The sequence below is a fragment of the Passer montanus genome, unplaced genomic scaffold, assembly GCF_014805655.1.
Source record: "Passer montanus isolate IOZ18808 unplaced genomic scaffold, ASM1480565v1 scaffold27, whole genome shotgun sequence".
NCBI lineage: Eukaryota > Metazoa > Chordata > Aves > Passeriformes > Passeridae > Passer > Passer montanus.
Window position 1 is genome coordinate 414417 of NW_024367372.1, and position 15327 is coordinate 429743.

Sequence of the window (15327 nt, forward strand, 5' to 3'; positions counted from 1 at the left end):
TGATTAATGAATAATTTCCCCCGATTTTACAGTTCAGAGAGGCAAAGCCAAAAAGGACTTTCCCCATGGTTTTAAGTGACAATTTCCTCCCCCAAGCCTAACTCTGAAGTTCTTTCTGATGCCTTTTGTCACTGGCTGTCTTTATTGCTGACACAGGCACTTTGACACTTTATTTTCAACTCATGCAGGGGTTAGCAATATTTCCCTGAAAAAAAACTGCCCTAACTTGCAACAAATCTGTCTTTTGAAAGTTTTAATATTGGATGCACAGTGCTACAACCAAATGAATTGGGTTGAAGCCAGTTTGTTTGGAATCCAGTAGAAAACACACTGTTCCTCTAAAATTAAACAAATAAGACTTTGGGATGTGTTTAGAGACACTAATATAAATGTTATTACCAGTAGCACAGTGAACAGAAAAAATAATGACCAATTTGTTGATAAGGAATGTCTCATTTTCTTCCACAAGTGCTGTTGTTTATTTAGAGAGCTAAGTGACCCGTGTCAGCAGGTTATATCTCCCTTTGTGTAGAAAAAAAAAGTTTATTTTTCAGTTTGCTAGCATAACTGGAAGATTCCCTGATTAGCTTTGTGGTAGACCACGTTCATTAAGAAGTCAAGATTTTAACTCTCCTCTCCTACACCTTCCCTCTACTCCTTCCTAGCAATTCCACCCCCCAAAATTCCCCCACCCCAGTCATTGCCTCCTGTGAGAGATCATTGTTTTTGGTCTCTCCTCACCTGTCCCTGCCCAGCTCAAACTCCTTGCACCTGCTAGTCCTGCCTGAGAGGGAGTATAAAACCCTCTGTGTGCACCAGGGCCCCTGTACTGCCCCTGGCACTGGGCTTGGGAGAAGGAGAGGAAGCTGAGCTGCTTTCATCTTTGGGGTTTGGAGTCAAGGTAGGGGCTTCTGAGCTGCTCTTTGGCAAAGTGATTTGATGTGTGAGCCAGGACCTGATGTCTAAAGGTTTTCTTGTTAGTTATGGGTGTTTTACTGGGAAAAAAAATAGGTGGGAGGAGGAAAGCACAAGCAAAGCTGTTTGCTCTTCTCTGTACTGGTCAAATAGGTAGGGCTTCTGAGCTGCTCTTTGGCAGAGTGATTTGATGTGTGAGCCATGGACCTGATGTCTAAAGGTTTTCGTGTTAGTTATGGGTGTTTTACTGGGGAAAAAAATAGGTGGGAGGAGGAAAGCACAAGCAAAGCTGTTTGCTCTTCTCGCCCGTGCGGCCGCGGGGCTGGGGCAGCGCCGAGGCACCGGGCGGCGGCGGCAGCCAGGTGAGGCCGGGACACACACACACACACACACCAGCACCGGCATCGCGCCCCCGAGCCGCGTTTGTCCCGGGGTTACGCTTTTTTAAAAAAAATTGATTTGTGGCTTTTTCCGACGATGCTCGGCTGCCCGCGGGGCAGCGCATCCTCGGCGCGGCTCTTTGTTCGCGGCGGGCGGCTGGTCCCTGCAGGGCCCGCTCCGCTCCGCCCGTGCGGCCGCGGGGCTGGGGCAGCGCCGAGGCACCGGGCGGCGGCGGCAGCCAGGTGAGGCCGGGACACACACGCACACACCAGCACCGGCATCGCGCCCCCGAGCCGCGTTTGCCCCGGGGTTACGCTTTTTTTTAAAAAAAAAATTGATTTGTGGCTTTTTCCGACGATGCTCGGCTGCCCGCGGGGCAGCGCATCCTCGGCGCGGCTCTTTGTTCGCGGCGGGCGGCTGGTCCCTGCAGCCCCGGGGGATGGGGAAGGGGCAGCGGGGGCTGCCGGGGTGGGGGTCCCGGTGGGCTTCCCCCCCCCCCCCCCCGGAGGTCTTTGGGGGTGGGTGCGTGTTTGTCGCGGAGGTGGTTCGGGGGTGACCGCCGCTGTCCCTCTGTCCTGCTGCGGGCCTGGGCGGGAGGAATTCCCGGGTGGTTGTTCGCACTTCATCCCCTGCCCGGTGGGGAGAGAATGCAGTTCTGGGGTGTAAAGTCACCTGGAAACATGACTAAGGAGGACGGGGAGATGGAGCTGTGCCCAGGCGTGCTGGGTGTCATCAAGCCTTGAGCCAGCCCTAATCCCCTTCTCTGGGGAGCTTCTGCCCAAGCCAAAGGGCCCGGCAAGGTGCATTTAATCTGCTCTTAAACCTTCACTCGCGATCCTCCAGCTCTCCTGTGCGGTGTTTCTCTCGGCGTTAGGTGAGGCGCTGAAATTGTGGAGCGTTTCTTGCTGCTTGGCATCCGAGCGCTGTCCCCGTGCTCGCAGGCAGGCTGGGGAGCGGCGTTTCTGTCCTTCTGCTGCCTGGAAACTGCTGCACCCTTTGGCCCCATTCTTCAACACCCCCTCCTCCCCGTCTTAATCCCTCAGGAATTCGGCAGACCTTAGACTTTTGTGGTGCCGGGGACCTGGCACGGGTCAGAAGCCAGGGAGAACTATGCAGCTTTTGCTGGCAAATGCGAGCAGGGATTTCCATAGGTGGTCCGTGTGCCGTTCCGAACAAAGCGAGCGGTCGCTTGGTGGTTGGGGGAATAATGCCTAAAACATGTCATGCCTCTGGCTCCTCAAAGAACTCCAGCTGGAATGCCGAGGCTGGAAGTGGAGGTGATGTATTATGTATTAAGGTGCCTCACTGGGACTGGTGGGAAGCTGGCCATGCAGAATATTAATATCTCATTTGTTTGCCTTTAAGGATGCGTCCTCAAGGGTAGGCGAGGATGTGCCCCTCTGCTGTGTGCTTGTCTCGACATAATTTCTCTCACCTGACTTTGTGTTGGCGGCAGGCGTAGAGTTGTGCCGCTGCTGGGATTTCACTGAGCTGTTGGAGGTGGTCGAACTGGTCGAGGTCTGCTTACCTGAAGTGTGTTCTGGAAGGGCATCAGCTCCCCAGTCCTCTCGGCTGGGCTGGGCAAGGACATAAAGCCAGATGAGATGATGGCATTTTTCTGGGCTTGTGCACAAAAGTAGGAGTTGGAGCTCTGCAGTGTATTATCTGCTGCCTTTTGTATTCAGCACAAGTAATGAGGCTTGGATGGCATACATTAGCACCCTCTAACAGAGCACTTGACGGCTGGCAGTTGTTTGACTTGTATGTTTTGGCTAAATCTTCCCATTAAAAGATTTGCAGCTTTTTTTTGTCCGGTTCCCTTACGAATTGTCAGTGAATTTCGGAGCTGAGCTCGCCCAGGACTGTTCAGGCAGCCCGGGCTGGCACCACGCTTGTGCTTGGAGGTGTGAGAAGCTCTTTTCAAAGGCAAGGCAGCCTTGGCTGGGGCTGACCTGTTCGTCTCCTGCTCTCTGCTTTATGATGCATGCAGAGTGTCCTCTCTGTGTCAGAGGGATTGTTAGAGCAGAGTTATTAATTCAGTTTAAAACTTGGTACTTGTTTTTTTTCCATACTGTTTCAACAACTTGGGTAGAAACAAAGCCATAACTTGTCAAAGACAGAAAATAATAGCTATTTTTAATTGTTTTTTTGGGGGGGGGAGGCGGGAAGGGAGTTGTTTTCTCTAAGTAAGCTGGCTGGGTGAAGCTCTTAAAAAGCTCTCGGAGGGAGTAACTGCACGCAGCTGGGACAGAGGGGGAGCTTAATCCTTTGCAGCATGTCTCCACAAACCACTGGTCCATGCAAGGAGCAGCTATTGAAGGAGAGACATCTGCTCTGCTCTGTGCTGGTCCCCTGCAAGCCTGCCCTGCTGGAGTGGCCGTAACAGGCTGGGGCTCCTTCTGGGCTGGCTTTTGTTGGGCCCCCCAAGAGCTGATCTCAAAGAAGTCTCCAGAATTCAGAGGGGTTAATGGTTTAATAACTACTGCAAGTGCTAATTGTATGGAGCAGGCAAGCAGCCTGGCTTAGAAAGATCCAACTGAGTCTGAGACTGCCTCAGCTGGTGACCAATTTATATTTATTGTCCCTCAGCTTCCTGACTTCCCCACTGAGGTAGATGGTTCTTATTCTTGTGGGTAGCTCCTGGAGATGTCCAGTTTTGGCCTGTTTTCAGTCTAGCAGTTCTTTGTGTGTTTTTTTCCAGCCTCCCAGGTGTTAAAAGAAAAGTTATTATTTTCTGTGCTGAAGATAAAGCTCCCTGGCTGCCTGCAGTTGCGCTGCCTTTGCGGCTGGAGGAACTGCATCTCCTGGGATTTGTTGTTATCGAGTGCAGGGGAAGTAGCTGGCACTGTCTCTTGCCCTCAGTGTGTGTTTCCCATTGGAAGCAAGGATTAGTTTTTCCACTGAGAGCTTGGCCAGTGCTTGGCAGCTGCCTCCAGGGCTTCAGCTCTGAGGATGCCAGGTGAAATCTGGGGACAGGGAGTTCCTGTGGTATGAAATATTGAGTTACTACCTGCAGGAAAGCTCAGGCTTACTACAGAGGAGGTGCTTGGTCAGGGCAGTGTGTTCCAGCCTGGCTGGGGCTGGAGAGCAGGCTGGCTGTAAAAATAGCCAGATGGGAGGATAAATGTAGCTCGGTGCAGCTTGAGGAACAGCCTGCTCTGCAGCCAGGTACCTGCATCTTCTGCGTTCAGTGGAAGTGCTTCAGCAAGGTGTCAAACTCTGCTTAAGGAGCTAGCCAGGTCACTGCTGTTCATACACTCTCTAATCCAGCCTCTTCCTAAAGCTAAGTAGATGTTAAGCCCTGACTAATCTTCTCTGAAGTGTGAACCTGTGCCATTATCCTGCAGCAAGCTCTGTGCCACTATCTCCAGCTTTCACTGAGTCTGAAGGTCTAGGTTAGCTCACACCTGCCTGTTGTGGATTTCCTGAGCAAATAGCTCTCCAATATGATTTTTGCCCTATAGAAATATAGGATTATGACCAGCAGGGCTTTTCAGATTGGTAGAAACAACATGAAGCTGCCCTGAAGGACCCTAGGAACTCTTTTATCAGCCTGGTATTGAGTGTCCATGTTATCTACTCCCAGAAGGAGGAAAGGTTCTGGTAAATATGGAATAAGCTTGTTGGGAGGAGATGATCATTTTGGTTCTTTGGCTAACCACGTCTTGAATATCATGGGCTGTTTGAGAGCCTAGAGCTAGAAAGCTACAAAATATCTGTACAGATGTGTATATACATATGTATAATGTATATGACTGCAAGAGAAGTGCTTCTCAAGTGCAGCTGGAGTTGTGTTATGTTTAAGCATTGCTGAAAGCATTTGTGCCACTTAAATGCTCCTGACTTCTTCAGAAGCTGTGTTTAAAGCAAAACTATTTTTTAAATAGAGGAAACCCAACTTCTTGATGTTTCAATATTCCTGCTCTTAACAGGCACTTGCTAAAGGGGTGTTGAGGTGAAATGATTTATATTCATCTGCATGGTGAGGCAGATGCGTGTAGTTAGGCACTAACAATTTAACTTGCATAATATATTCTTAGTGCTTTTTAATTACAAAAGTGCATAAAGAATTAGCCTGGGAAAAGAGCTAAATATTGTCAGTTTTCAGCTATTTTTCTACGGAGAGGATATAGAAAATAGATGGGTGGCCACCCATCCTTCAGAGATAGAAGATGCTAAAAATAAAGGTGTCTAGGCTGGTGAGGAGTTTTTTGGTGGCTTCTGCTTGTCCCTGAGCACCTGGTGCATGTGTGTGGCCTGTGATGGGGAATTATTCCAGCAGCTCAAACTGCTGGGATGAGGCTTCAGGGAGAATGGAAAAAGTGACTCAGTGTGCCCTGAAGGCTCAGCCAGATGCTGGAGCCTGCAGTGGTTAATTGAGCTGTGCTGCTGCTCTCTCTGGGTACAAATGCGAGTGATGCTTCTGGATGTGGTGTCTGGGTGGGGAAATGAGGAGTGTGGCAAGTTCAGGGGTTTATCCTGGTGCCCATTAGCTGTGAGACTGCACAGGGTGACCTGTGCTCTTCTTTGGAAGACTGAGGGGTGGTTCTGACAACCCCAACCTCTTCCCTTGCTGATACTTGTTATTCCTGCGGCCCAAAGGGAAGAATAGTTCACTTGGGAATGATAAAATCTCACCTCATTCCATCCTCTGCCATGGGCAGGGACACCTTCCACTATCCCAGGCTGCTCCCAGCCCCATCCAGCCTGGCCTTGGACACTTCCAGGGATCCAGAAGCAGTCACAGTTTCTCTGGGTAACCTGTGCCTCATCACCCTCAGTCAGCAATTTATTCCTAATATCTAATCTAAACCTGCTCTTTGGCAGTTGAAAGCTGTTCCTTTTTCTTCTGTCCCTCCATGTCCTTGTCCAAAGTGTCTTTCCAGCTATCTTGGAACTGCTTTAGGCACTGGAAGGTATTCCAGTGTGTCCCTGGAGCCTTCTCTTTTCCACCTTCAGCTCTCTCAGCCTGTGTCTGTAGCAGAGGTGCTCCAGCCCTGTGATCTACTTGGTGACTTTTCTTTGGACTTATCCTGACAGGTCAAGTTCTTTCTCATGTTGGGGGTCCCAGAACTGGGGGAACACTTGAGAGAAAGCACTTGAAGCTGCTGATGGCTGGAGGCCCTTGCAGGAGGGCTTGGCTGTGCCCCTGAGCAGCTGCCAGCCCTGCTGTGACAGGGGGATGTTGGTTGTGTGCATGGCACTGGTGTGACCACTGAGAGGGACCTTGGATGGGATGGTCCTCTGCTCTGGAGTGGTGGAGTTGGAGAAGCAAGCCCAGGACTGAGGCACATGCCCAAGGGAGGTGTCTGGAGCTGTGTGCCTGGAGGCAGCAGAGCGTGCCAAGGGCAGGCTGTCAGCTGGCTGCATCACTGCTGGCCTCCAGGTTCAGGGCTCTCTTGGAAACCCTCGGCTCGCACGGTGATTCTGGACACGAAACTCTCTGGAAGTGCCTCCGTGGTGCAGTGCAGCATGGGCACTGTGCTAGTGCTGCAGTGCTGCTCTCTGGGCTGGAGCTTCCTCTGTGGGGCCAGGGACCTCAGCCAGGGCTTGATGCAGCCCTAGAGCCTCCTGGTGTGGCTCTGGTGCTGTGTTGTCCCCCACAGACCCTTGTTCCGTGGTCTCCTCCTGTGCCAATGCACACAACAGGGCTGGCCAGGAGAAACCTGAGCCTTCATGGCCCTGACAGGCATCATTTTTGGACTTGGTTCAGGACAAACAGGATGATCCACACCACTGCTTGCAGGTCTGATGCCTGCTGGGTAGAGCATAGCACTCTGCTGCTGGGGTGGGAGCTGGGCAAGGTCTGTCCTGGGCTTCAGATCAACATTTGGTTTCTGTCTGGCATTTTCAGGTAGGGTAGGCTGAGAAGAGTAAAACAGATGGGGAAATTCATTGCTTGGAATGTGTGGGAGGGGTCTGCTTACAACTGACCATGGACTTGGTCTCCCTTTATTTAAGGCCCTGGCTCTGTGGTTGGTTATGGATATGTGAAATCTTGGTTCCTTTTTCCCCTTCTAGGTCTCTGGATTTGTCAGCCTTGGAGGCTTCTGGACACATCTCCTCTCAGCCATGAGGAGATCAAAAGGATTTAATATCTGTGTGCTCACCTGCAGCATCCTGCTCTTGTCCTCCAGCCTGCCATGCCTTGCTCAACCTTTGGAGGAGGGGGATGTGACCAAGGTCCAGCATGGCCCCTGGGCAGGGAACGGGCTGGAAGGTGAAAGGACAGCCATGGTGGACTTGAAAAACAATCTGGGCCCTTCTGAGCAGACAGTTTCTGAGGAGCCATGTTCAGTGTCAGTGCAGCCAGCTGGGACACCCTTGGATGAAGCTGTCACTGCAGGAGAAGCACTCCCTGCCAGCCCGAGCCGTGCTGTGCCCAGCAGCCAGGGCCTGGGGGGACACCCCTCTGCTGGGCATGAGCAGGAGCTGGCTCCCACTGAGCCACAGCTGGATGAGGATGAAGCCCTCAGGGCCATGCTGACCACAGCTGTGACCACGCTGAGCCCTCCAGTCCAGGAGGAGTCTGGTGGCCCCGCTGGTGAGGCCACAACAGAGGGTGGGGTGGCAGTGGAGCCCAGCTCTGCTGGCCTCTCAGCAAACCCCCTTTCTGGGACCACTGTGGAGGAGGAAGTAGAGAGCAGCTCACAGCCCTCAGCTGTGCCCCAGCCCATGCTGAGCCCCAGCTCTCCCAGCTGGGAAGCAGAAGGTGACCACCCTGTCACCCCAAGTGCCCAGGCTGCAGGTGTGACCTCTGGGCTGGAGATGCTGAGAGCCCACACAGGGAGCCCTCTGAAATCCCTGGCTCCACCAACATCTGTGGCTGCCAAACATCCCCTTGTGGCAACTGAGGCCTTCCTTCACCCAGAAGCAGGGACAGGTGTCACACAACAGGAGCTGCCCACTACGGCTGGCACTGTCACCATCCCCACTATGGACACTGTGCCACCTGACTGGGATGACACAAAACTGGGGGACATCACTCAAGGGGGAAGCATGTTTCATGAGGAGGTGACAGAGGAGCTGGGGACAACAGAACCATCCCAGACCACGCAGGAAGGTGAGGAAGAGGATGCCACAAGAGCAGTGCCCTCCCCGGTGTCCCCTCCACCAGCGCCTGAGCTTGCCAAGGAGAGCAACTGCACAGTGCCAGTGCAAGGGGAGGAGCTGCCAGCAACTTCCCCAGGCAGCAGCACTGCTTTCCACCCTGGGAGCCTGTCAGAGGCAGGCACAGCTGATCTTGGCTTGCTGGAGAACATAAGTGCAGTCCCAGCAGAGGAGGAGAGGAGCGTCCCTCCGTCACAGCCGGAGGCTGCTGTGGTGACAGATACCCAGCCTGAGCTCTCTCCTACTCTGGAGAGTTCATGGAAAGGTAAAACTTGCCTGTTACAGACACTTGCCTCTCATTTCTGGGATTTAAAGTGAGCTGTGCCAGCAGCCTGTGAGCCACTGATGTCTTAAATGCCTTGACAAGAGTGCTCAGGTCTAGGGGTCTGTGCAGAGAGCTCCTGGCCCTTGTGACCAACTCCTGGGCTTGTCCCCTCACCTCATGGTGAGACTGTGGCTGCCCAGTGCTTGTCCCCACTCTTACCTGCAGGCAGAACTCCTGGACAGCCTGCCACAGGCTGAGGGTGTCACCTTGCCCTGCACCTACGTCCAGAGGTGGCACCTTCAGCCTCATGACAGCATTCCTACTTGGTGTTAAAAATGTAAAGGAAATGCTAAAAAAAAAAAAAAGGCAGGTCAGGTGTTGGGCATGTTTCTAGGTTGATGAGGACTTTTTAATTGCTGGGCATCTTTATTCTTCCCTCTTTGGCTGCAGATGCAAAAGGATGATTTCCTTTCACTGCATCCAAAAGACCTAATTTTTGCTGTAAAAGAAAGGAAGCTAATTGCAGGCTGGTGCTGCAACCTGACTGATTAATTTCTCGATTAATTTATAAGCACTTGACTTGTCAGCAGGCTGCCTCTCTGCTGTTTCCCAGATGTTGGGGAAACAGCACTGTCTATTAAGGCTTGTGCCTCCAAAATAAACCCTTCTGCATAGCTGGGAGCTTGACCTGCTGCTGGCCCTGTGGCTCTGGAGTTGTTAAAGCATGGGGTTCTGTTCCTTTCATATCGCTTCATTTGTGTGCTCTGCTGCTGTCAGCTGTCCTGTGAGCCTGCCCTGACACGTGTTCTTGCTGTAGGTGCTGCTGAGGAGGTGACAACAGCTGCCCAGGAGGCTGTGACAGAGGCTGCTGCTGTGCCAGCTGTGCCAGAGGTGCCCGGTGGCACCCAGGGAGCAGGGGCTGCCAGCTTTCCTCAGGAGAACAGCGGGGAGGACACCCAGATGCTGACAGCTCCCAGTGCCACCCAGGTGCTGCTGGCAACTGGAGCTTCCTCCACAGGGAGCCCTGTGGATGCAGAAGGTAGGATTCTGCTTCAAGGACTCCCTCCCACACAAGTTGGGGTGGTTCATCTGGAACCAGTGTCACACTCCAGTCTCAATGCAGCATCCTTATTTATGTGACTTTTTTTGCTAGCCTTTTGCCCTCTAAACCTGGGCTGCCACTGCTTTCTGCCCATGCCATGAGATCCACCACACTGGAATTTGCCAGCATATGGATTTTTTGCCCCAAATAAGTGGAGTAGAGCTTAAAAAAAAAAAAATGCCCCTAACCAAACAACCCCCCTACCTGTCCTTGCTAGCAATCTGCATTTAGCTTTAGACACTTGAACAGTTTTTGATTTATGAAGGAAGAATTCTTACTTCTGGACCCCAAGGCAGTCACAGATTGCTGATGCTCAGTCCAGAGGATGAAAATGTTGCATCAGGGTTCCATGGGAGCCAGTGGGGGGGGAAGGACACCCTCCTGCCAGAGCCTGGCAAGCCCTTGGGTGTGGAAGCCTGCAGTGATTTCACCTCCCCTGAGGAGTGGGGGATGTTTTCAGGTTGCTGTAGCTCATACAGAAGTGCTTTAAGCAGTCATGTTCATGTAGCTGCTGCCTGCTGGTTTGGTGTCACCTTGGCAGTGCCTGTTGGAGCCTGTCTTCTGACAGGAGTGTAGCAAGGGCTCCCTCAGCACGAGGCTGGCTTTGAGCTGGAGTGTGTTTCTGTATTACTGGGGACCACTGTAATGAAAATGGTGCTGGGCAGCTTTGCTGGCAATTCTTGTGTTGCAGGAGAAAAAGAGAAAAAAAGCTGTTTGCATTGTATCTCTGAATTTAGGGTCTGTTTGTAAGGGGGAGAAGGTTCTTCTGGCAGTTTGCACTAATTGAATTTGCTTCTGGGATTTAATTATAAATTCAACCAACTTTTATCTTTGTAATGAACTGTTAGAACTGTCACTTGGCTCACTTCTCAGCTGGTGGCTTGGTGCTCTGATCTTGCAAGGGTGTGGTGATCAATAGTCCTTAAAGCAATGGAATTAAACCTTGAAGGGTTCCCCCCTCATTAAGGGGAACCTCCTTTGCTGGCTGCCCTTGAGGAGAAGGTTTCATTACAGCAGAGTCACATCTCAAAGGAAGCAAAAGCTTAGTGACTTCATTTGAGTTAAGTTTTCATTAAGGAATTTTTTTTGGGTTTCATAAGATCTTGTTAATGTTGAATGGTTGCTGTCTCCTGTAGATCTCACAGATGGGATCCTGGTCACCAGTGAGAAAGCTGTCCCAGCCCCTGGTGGGATGTCCTCCACCCCAGCTGGACAGACAGAGGAGCCAGCCAGCAGAACTGTGGTCCTGGTGACTCCAGCATCAGTGGCCTCCCCAGCCAGGAGAACATCTGTCCCCTCTGCCAGGAGGACCAGCACAGCTGGGACCTACGGGCTGGAGCGCCTGGAGTCTGAAGGTACCCCTGGGCCCCAGGGGGCTTCCTGTGCAGGGCCCCCCCTGCCCTGACAGCCCCCAGCTTCTCTGTTTGCCTCACGCCTGTGTGCACTGTTCCCAATAAAGGTGTTGGACAGCCTGTGCTCTCTCAGGAGGCACAGGAAGCAAGCAGTGAGCAGTGTCCTGGAGGATTTCTGAAATTCCCGTGCCTGTGGTGGGTGGGGGTGGGTTTTCTCCTGGCTAGGGAGCAGCAGTGGTGTTGCTGGGTCTGGCTCTGCACACCTGTAATCCACTGTGCCAGGGAACACCCACCAAAGGGTGCTGAGGCAAAGCAGATCCTGCCGTGGAGCTGGGCTGCAGCTCTGATCTGCCTCCTGTTCACCTCACCCACAATTTTCCTGCAGAGAGCTGCTCCTTGCTCCTTTTCCTACTTGAACTCCTCTCTGCTTGCTCATCCATCCAGTTCTGTGCTCCAGTCTCTGGGCTGATACCACCTGGCAGGAATTAATCTTTCTGCCTGTTTTTGCTCTCCTTCCTTTATCTTGACCTTCTCTTGCCTTAGTATTTTACTGCAAAGGTTGGCAGCTCTCCAGGGGTGGCATTGCCAGATGGTATTTCTCCTCTGAGTAGAGGTGGGGTGCTCTAGACTACAGCTCATCAGCATCTTTTCTCTGCAGGAAGCAATAACTCACTCCTGTGGAGTTTAGAGGGCAGCAGAAGCTGGGAGTCTCCCCCACTGCATGTGCCTGGCTTGCTGCTGGCTTTGAAGCCTTCCCTGAGCTCTCTGGGACTCCAACTGCAGCATTCTGCCCTTGCCAGGATGAATCTTGGATGTCTGTGGCAAGGCAGGGATGTGTGGCTAATGGGAGAGTGGCAGCAGGGGAAGGAAAGGTCGTGTGTGTAGGGAAAACCTGATCCTTCAGGCTGGGAAATAAGGTCTCTGCTTAGCAAGAGCAGTGTGATGCAGGAGGCTAAAGTGTTTTATAGCCCTCTGGGATCTCCTTTAGAAGCCTGGGTTTCTGCATGGCAAGATAAGAGGGATTTCAGTTTCAGCTGGGCATTGGTCTCTCTCAATTTAATGAGACCTTCTGCACAAGCATTAAAAAAAAAAAATCTTTCTGCTCCAATACAGGATTGATGCAACTTTCTTGGATTCATGCTGCACTGTTTTCTCTGTTCTGGGTTCCTCTGAAGGAAAATGTGGGCTGTAGCTGGGGCCAGGTGCCCTCAATGATGAGGACTCAAGTGGAAATTTGGGTTTCTTGGCTCTGCAGGTGCCTGTTCTCCAAGGGACATGGGGTTCTTTGTGCTGTGTAAATTTGATAGCTGGCACAGCTTTTGTGGTCTAAATCTCTTCTGCTCAGCCTCGACCTTTGTGCAGGGAGCCAGAAGGTTCCCTGGTGCTGGGGGGTCACGAATCCACATCTTGTAGAATGGGACAATTATCATTTGGGGAAAGGCTTTCTGCCTGGGGATGGTGCTGCCCCAGAAATGGGACAATTACAGTTATCATTTGGGGAAAGGCTTTCTGCCTGGGGATGGTGCTGCCCCAGTTAAGCACAAAGGAAGGTTTTTGAGCTACAACTCTGCTCTCTCAACATCTTTTTTTTTTTTTTTTTTTTTGCTTAATGGCAATTGGGAGGTATCACATGCTCATGGTGGAGTGGCATTTGCAAGCTTAGCTCCCAAAATTACAGATCCTGGTGTTTACTTTCAGAATGTTTAGATGCTGCCAGATCCAAGATGTTTGGGGGTGTTTTCCCTTAAAGCTATATGGAGCTCCAGCCCAGGACACTCAGTTTTTTGGGGGATGCTGTGGCAGGCACATGATTGGGTCCCTAATGAGGGATCTTGGCCCTTTGGGAGGGGCTCCCTGTTGGAAGAAGTGCAAGGAGCTGAGTGAGCTCTGCTGCCTGCAGTGGGGTCCTGCTGACTTGCCTCACTGAAGGCCTGGCTCATCATTAAATATAAACCCCTGCTGCTCAGGGTTTATATTTTATGTTTCTTGGGGACCATCTGTGCCAAACTGCCTGTGGTTAATTGCATCTGTGTATTCACCTGCCTGGCTTGGATGCAAAACTGTTTTAAAAATCAAATTGCACAGGCAAAATGAAAATATGTCTAGATGAGCTTATCCTCCTCTCTGGTGGACTCTGGAGGGATGAGCTGGGTAACAAATTTCCTCCTGCCTTGACTCCTTGGTGAGCTTGGTTCTACTTGCCCTTCCTAGTCAGAGGAAATCCTGTAAAGGGATTATAGGATGTGGGGACAGGACACAGCAGAGGATAAGGCTTGCTTGTCTGGGGGAATTGATTATGTATTTTGTCTCTGTGCCTAGAATTTTTGTCTCTCCTGCAACCTGAGCACTGCAGCTTTCTCTGTAGGGCTTCTGGTACAAAGAGCTACTGGCTCAGCTGGCTTAGGACCACTGTGGGAGCCTCCCAACACCCTTCAAAAAGTGACTCTGCAAAGAAACCACATTGCTTTTCAACTTGATTCTTGTGCTGTAACATCTGCCACGGTGTTGGCAGAGGTGGCTGCACATCCCCAGCCTGGCAGCATTTGGTAGGTGGGACTTTCTGAGGTGGCAGGACATGTGTCATGCTCCATCTTCTGCAGAATCTGTGCAGCTTCCAGCTGGAACCTGCTGGCAGAGCACGCCAGACTGGTGCTGTGGGTGAGGGTGAGTGTGTATCTGGCCCTGCAGACTCCAGATTTGGTTCTCCTGAGTGCCACCAGCCTGCCTGGACAGCAGAGAATTGTGGCACCACAGAATGGGTTGGGGTGGAAGTGACCTCAAACACCTTCTCATCCCACCCTGTGCCATGGCAGGAACAGCTCCCACTGCCCCAGGGTGCCCCAAGCTCTGTCCAGCCTGGCCTTGGACACTTCCAGGGACTGAGGGGCAGCCACAGCTGCTCTGGACACCCTGTGCCAGGGCCTGCCCACCTTCCCAGGGAACAATTCCCTCTGATCTCCTGCTGGGAGAGAGCTGCTCACACAGTTCAGGGGTCAGGAGGGTGCTCAGAGCTCTGATTAAAGCAGGAGCTGCTGTGCCTGTTGTGTGGTGTCAGGAGCAGCCAGGCTCTGACAATGGCAACTTAAAATCAGTGGCTCCCGAGGAGGAGGCCTTAACCAAGTGGCCCTTGAGTGTGGAGTGTTCCCAATTAATTAGGATGGCTCTCAGCTGGCTGGATTTGGAGTTTCATGTGCATTTGCAGCCTGCTGTGAACTATTTTGTGTACCACAGAACAACTTATGTTGGAAAAAACCTTCAGCACTGAGTCCAGCTTTTGACCAAACACCTCTGTGTCAACCAGACCACATCCAGTCTTTTCTTAAACACCTCCAGCCGTGGTGACTCTAACACCTCCTTGGGCAGCCCCTTCCAATGTTTAATCACCCTTTCTGAGAAGAAATTCCTCCTGAATACTTCAGAACTTGTAGCTACTTACATCAATTTATAAAAGATGCTTCAATTCCCCATTTTTCTTCTGAGCTGTGGCACAGTACAAGGAACCTCTTTTTTTTATGTGAAGGGTATTTTTCTCAGAAATTAAGGCTCTGAAGGGGATTGTTATTTGGACTTTGACTGTATGGATTAAGATCTGCCTCATTAAATCTCTACAACCCTGTTAAAAATTTAAATTAGGATGCAGAGGTGTAAATAAAACAGGCACTTAACCCAGCATGGTTAACTAGCCTGATATTATTGTTCCTCACCAGCTCTTTGGATAGCAACTAAATTGGCAAGGAACAGAAGCCTTAAAGCACGTGCAGAATGAATTATTAAATGGTTTTGGTACACACCTTTCTCTTGCATCTTGTTTGTTGCTCCCACTGAAATGGGAACTGCTCTGTGTTGACCTCTATCTTCTTCACAGCAGGTGCTGCCTCATCCCTCCTTTTCCTTTGTAGCAGAAAATGGTGAAAAAAAGTGACAACTTTTTGGATCAAACCCAACTTTTTTTTTTCTTTTCCCCTCTCTGTCCTGGAAGTGTTTGATACAGACATCCCCAGTTTTCCTGTACAGCCTCAGCCAGGGCCTCACTCCACTCATGGGCAAGAATTCCTTCCTAGTCTCCAGTCTAACCCTGTCCTGTGTCACATTGAAGCCATCCCTCTTCTCCTGCCATGCCCTGGTCCAAAATCCCCCTCCAGCTCTCTGGGACCCCCTTTAGGCACTGGAAGGGTCCCTGAGGTCTCCCTGGAGCCTTTCCT

The 15327-nt window shown here is 51.4% G+C and overlaps 1 protein-coding gene across 3 annotated transcripts in view; it reads left to right on the forward strand.

Annotated features, from left to right (window-relative positions):
- The first annotated feature begins 822 nt into the window (after window positions 1–822).
- Window positions 823–15327, forward strand: part of ARMH4 (armadillo like helical domain containing 4) — a 59984-nt gene continuing 45479 nt past the window's right edge. For 2 of the 3 annotated variants that reach the window (XM_039712952.1, XM_039712956.1), the window contains exons 1-4: window positions 823–901; window positions 7318–8671; window positions 9489–9710; window positions 10910–11128. In XM_039712952.1, the coding sequence (XP_039568886.1) occupies window positions 7369–8671; window positions 9489–9710; window positions 10910–11128 (1744 nt within the window). In that variant the 5' untranslated portion in view covers window positions 823–901; window positions 7318–7368. Of the gene's footprint in view, window positions 902–1231; window positions 1278–7317; window positions 8672–9488; window positions 9711–10909; window positions 11129–15327 lie in introns of those variants that run through there. The other variant, XM_039712955.1, reaches the window with a different exon arrangement.